The 5,427-nt window shown below is 51.0% G+C and overlaps 1 protein-coding gene across 1 annotated transcript in view; it reads left to right on the forward strand.

Annotated features, from left to right (window-relative positions):
* The window catches only part of LOC123079712 (elicitor-responsive protein 1), a 2,020-nt gene extending 739 nt beyond the window's left edge, over positions 1-1,281 (forward strand). Inside the window, exons 2-5 of the mRNA XM_044502510.1 lie at positions 98-163; positions 346-484; positions 738-876; positions 986-1,281. Of these exons, the coding sequence (XP_044358445.1) occupies positions 98-163; positions 346-484; positions 738-876; positions 986-1,039 (398 nt within the window). The 3' untranslated portion in view covers positions 1,040-1,281. The remainder of the gene's footprint in view (positions 1-97; positions 164-345; positions 485-737; positions 877-985) is intronic.
* Positions 1,282-5,427: the final 4,146 nt, after the last annotated feature.

Below are 5,427 nucleotides of genomic sequence, written 5' to 3' on the forward strand. Positions count from 1 at the left end.
GGTACCTTCTTGGTTTGGCTTCGATTTGCTCCGTTCTTGTGTTCGGTTGAGGGCAGAGTTCGATTGATCTTTGTGCTGGCCATGTATGTATGTGCAGGGAAGATCGACCCGTATGTGGTGGTGCAGTACCGGAGCCAGGAGCGCAAGAGCAGCACCTCCAGAGGTCAGCTCCCTGGTTTTGTTTTCCTCTTCATGATTTTCGCTGCTGCAAATGATGATACTCCTAGTTGGATGTTGGAACGGAGCAACCAACGGCCGTTGACTCTGGCAAAATAGATCCAAGAGCCGCCCATGCCCTGCGACCCTGCGAGGCTGTGGCTAACCGTGTGCTGTAAAATGATGCAGATGAGGGGAGGAACCCGAGCTGGAACGAGGTGTTCCGGTTCCAGATCAACTCCTCCGCGGCCAACGGGCAGCACAAGCTCTTCCTCCGGATCATGGACCACGATAACTTCTCCAGCGACGACTTCCTCGGCCAAGCAACGTGAGCGCTGCTCCTACTTTTGGGTGTAGGATTTGATTTTCAAGAAAATAGTTGGAGGATTTTTTTTAAAAAATTTCTGTAATGACTTTTTGGATCATAAGACCGGAATTGTCAAATTCCTATGCCGCACCCCATCATGAGCTCAAACCCATAATATTTTCATTTTCAACAAGTCAAATGCAGCCTCTTTCTACTCTGTTTCTCGTCTCTGTTTCAAGAACGAAAATCGCTGACATCTTGTCGTGTGATGCAGGATCAATGTGACTGATCTGATCACCCTTGGCATGGAGAGCGGCTCGTCGCAGCAAAACCCGGCCAAGTACAGCGTCGTCTCCGCCGACAACTCGTACCACGGCGAGATCAGAGTGGGCATCTCGTTCACGGCCACCAAGGTAAAACAATGCACGCATGATTCCCTGCAATAACGACGAATTGATCTCCATATATTGGTTTCTCGTGGACCGCGTGGGTGCTCATTCAGTGTTTGATTCTCGATGCCAGGTCGAAGAAGACGGCGCGCAGGTCGGAGGCTGGATGCACAGCTCTCGCGAGTAGAGCATGATGCCAAGGACTTCGCTCGTAGCGCATTAGCGTTGGAAGTTATGCCCGTGGTTGAACGATGTGGTTCCAATTGTATGTACGTTGCAACTGTAGCTTTTTAGAAGATGTATAGTACCAGTAGCCAGAAGTCAGAACAGTTTAGAGATGTCGGGTCCGATAATTGTCGATTTGTGGTTCTTATTCTAGGGGAAATTGTGATTCTGAATGCGAACGACAGAAACTTTTCCGTCGCTGAATGCTTGGTGCCTTTGATGGACAGATAGCCTGTTTTACTCGTTCTGGTTTTCTCTACTGCATGGTTTTCATCCCTTCGTCTGCTCGATCGACGCTACCCCCACAGAACGGAGGTGATTGGAGAAGGAAAGGTGGCGTTGCTAGTCCCGGCTCCGGGACAGCAAGGTCGCCTGCTCGACAAAACAAAGTGTCAAATTACCAGACTGAAACTCGGCGGCCGAACGGAACGCGGGACGCCATGGCGTTGGGGCCGAGCCGAGCATGAATGACGCATGCGCGGAGCTGCCGCCAATTTATCTGGAGGTGCCGCGGGCGTGACGCACTGTCACACCTCCGGTGCCAACTGCCAAGCAGTGATGTGCCCGACTCGACGAAGCTGATGATGTTGCAGTGATGTCGAAGGAAACCGGGGAAGTGCCCCACTGATCGGCCAAAATAGCCGACCTAGCCGGGCGCCTCAAAGCAGCGTCAAACATTACTGTTCCGCATCCCTCGTATTCAACCCAAATCTAAAATGGATATAGGAGGTCCAAGCGCATCCGGACTCGTCTGTCACTTCAGTCCCGCACATGCATGATGTCCCAGTTCGACCCCACTTCGTCCACACTAATTTCCCCACCCCGAAGAAAACCCTAGCTCACTTCACTCTCGCTCCGTTCTACGTCTCTTCTGCTCCCAATCCTCATTTGATCTCCTCCTCCTCTCCGTCTACCATGTCCAGCTCTGACAATGGCAGAGCTTACAGATACAGCGACGATTGGGATGCCTTCCTCCGCATTGCGGATGGCGACGAGGATGAGCTGGCCCTCCGCACCGCGCTGCAGCGCTCACGGGTGGACACAAGCGTCAGCTCCAGCTTTGCTCTGTCCCATGTTACCCGCCGCAGTGCTGATGCCGGAGCAGGCCCGTAACGCACCGCGCACACCTCTGTGCGGTGCACCTGCTCTGCACCGCTCGCCCGCCGCCCTCCTAAACCTCCGATCGCTGCTCCTCAAGGGCAATGGTGGATGTTAGTGTCCGCTCCGCTGGCATTGTCGACGTGTACACCCAAATCCAAGGGGGGCGCCACCCGCCGCGAGAGCAGCGGACTAGGGAGAGGGTGGCGACATCGAAGGCGATCAGACAGTCCTACCGTCGCCGCCGTGGGTTGCTGGCGGTGCCCAATGAGGACGAGGGCTCCTTGCGGGTCTACCACCGCTCACTTACGACAACGGAGATGGACACCTGCGGGCTCCGTGAAAAAAACACGAAGGCGCTCCGGCTAGGTTTGGAGCAGTCGGCGTGCAGGGCGAGGGCGGCGAGAGCGACGAAGCTCAAGAGGCAGTAGGACCACACGGTCTGGAGGATGGTCAGCTTCATCAACTCCTCTTCCTCCTCCTCAGACATCATCGACGGCACCGATGATGGCTCCAACGATCCACCTCCTATCGACGACGCCTACACGGACACCTACAGTTGCGCCGATAACCGGAAGGGCAAAGGGTCGGCAAAGAAGTGGTGAAGAAGCTCGATCCTCTCTCCGTGTTTATTTATGTTTTGAGTAATCTTAGTTTAGAACTTGTCCGACGGCTGAACCGTGGTGCTCTTTTGGTTGATGATTATGTGGATTATGTGTGTTTCTATGTTCGTTTGCTATCGCTTTCTATGTCCACTCGTTGAATGTCCGTATGTTTCATTGATGATCTATGAAGTTTAGTTTCACGTTGCATTGCTTACTATAGATATATGGTACCAGATATGAGGTACATGGCTGTGGACATGGTGATTTGAGGATTGACTGGTCACTATCTATGGATGTGTCCGGGCGCGTCCGCGGACGTATAGGGTGCCAGATGTGGTATGCATGGCTGTAGATGCTCTTAGGTGTCCGGTGCCGGTGGCAACTGGGTTGGCAGATACATATTATTTTGGACAAGGGGTTTGGTAGTTTTGTGGTAGTTCTGCAGTGATATCCCGAATGACCCCCACGTCACCCCCGCCGGCGACACGGGAGCCCCTCCCAAAACTCACTCCCACGTCGCCGCCGCGCATGGCCCTAGGATGGTGGCAGCGGGGCTATTGTCGACTCCCTTGCATGTTTCCCCCTGCCTCCTCTCTCCCCCAATATCCGATCTCGCGCGGTGTGGGTGCCTCGTAGTTGCCGCCCCCACCTTCTAGCCCGGTAGGCACATTGAATTTCGAACCCAAAACTTGAAGTTAAAACTAAAACAAATTTCTCTCAAGATGTATGTCAATTTCCCTATGCATTGCAATTTTTTCTTTATTTCGTCACCAACTAAAGAAATATGTTGACCATCCTTGCCACCTGTAGCCTACACTTGATCATCAAAATCTGGTTCTAGAAATCGGATGCCACTACCTCCACTATCTACAAGCTTTCATTGTATCTCATCCTCAAGAAAAACCATCATCCATTGTCTAATTCGGCTATGTTGGTTTGTCTCCCAATTCTTCAACGCAAATGTCCACACCGCCATCAAAAGGGATATGCTCTAACGGTATCTTGCATGTTTCATTACTCACAAGACAACCAGTGCCATAAAAAAAACCTTCCCCGAGCATCGATAAGTGCAACATCTCTCCATCTAAAATAGTGTGGTGTAGCCTTAAGTGACATTGAGTCTATTCCATTCCACATCTCCCATGGGGAATCACAAACAAACAATCTTCTCCTCACACATATCACAATGGTTGGCCGTCAATGATAAAAATTTCCATCAAAGTGAAACCGAACTGGCAAGATACTCCTTTCTAAACATAAAGAAATAAACCAAATCATTCAACATTTCAAAATTTAGAAAATTTCAGATTATACCCAAAAATGTGCACGGTGTGAAGTACAAAGAGGTAATAGGGGAAAAGACTTGCTAATGTGCCTCCACCAAGATAGTGGCTTGAGAGGAGGAGGGGATGCAATAGCCTATGAGTATTGGGATGTAGCGGGAGCTGCCGTGGCGGAGGGTTGTCCAGTGCATGAGCGGCAATGGGCTTAGGGCATGGCTGGAGCAAACTTGGGGTGGGGAAGAGACGAGTTGAGGCAAAGACGTGACGTTCCGATCATGATTTGTGCTGCAAGTGTCGGTTGGGCCTAACCTAGGTGTGGACAAGTAGGGGATACATGAGGGACATGGTTGGAAAAGGCCGCAAGGGGACGATGGACGAGACTAGAGGTCGGAGTGGAATGAAGCAAGGGAGTATCATGTGTTTTTCTGCCCAATGAACAATCACTTTCAGCCTCTCTAGTTGCATGTGGTGTGAGGAACCTGTGTATAAGATCAACCAGAACCAGGTGTGTCGTTGTATAAGACTGGGCCCGGTGGACATGGTGGATGATACAGGTTGTTTGACCCAATGTAGAATGGCAGCCGCCTGATCCGCGCCACGACATGGGCGGACCCTCAAAGGTTTTGGTGTTGGTCCAAGGTGCAAGACGTCACACCCATCTTCTAGTCCACTCCGGTCTGACGTGGAGTACTGGTTGGCATGACTATTGTAAGATCCGTCATCAAAATGATGCTGGGAACACCGCTTCATGTCCAGGTGAAATTTTTGTTCTTCATTCATCACCCTCAGCAACGACGAACTTGCGTCGTTACTTTGTGGAAGACATTGTTTCCTTGATGATATACTGACCTTCAGTGGTTTGTCTCGACAACCAAGACGAAAATCAATAACGACGCGACAGGGATATTGTTGAAGAAGTCAACTTAGTTATAGATATTAAAACCAGATGAGCTTTGCTGATGTGAGGGCCAAACGGCCCCTCTTAAATGTGCGGTGTCGAGACCCGGTCCAGTTACGTTTCTGCAGATATACGCGAATTCATCCGAGACCGCGATCCAAATACGTTCCTTTCTTCCATTCCATGTCACCGCGTAGAGAATTTCATAGACGTCAAAAGAGCACGCGCGCCCGGCCCATGGTAAAGTTGGTGATTGGCAAGTGAAGACGTAGTCCGAGCTAAACGAAGGATTTTCTAGTTGTGGTGTCTCGAGGCTCAACCAGTAAAGCACAGTACAAGTTGGCAACTTGGGTTAAAAGAAGAAACGGAGAGGGCTCCACCTTGTTTTCGTGCGGGAAAGGAAGGAGAGTGGAAGCGAGTACTGTAGGAGCCTTGAACCGGTCCAAATGGCGCGAGCTTCCTCACG

This window comes from Triticum aestivum, chromosome 3D, assembly GCF_018294505.1.
Source record: "Triticum aestivum cultivar Chinese Spring chromosome 3D, IWGSC CS RefSeq v2.1, whole genome shotgun sequence".
Classification (NCBI taxonomy): Eukaryota; Viridiplantae; Streptophyta; class Magnoliopsida; order Poales; family Poaceae; genus Triticum; species Triticum aestivum.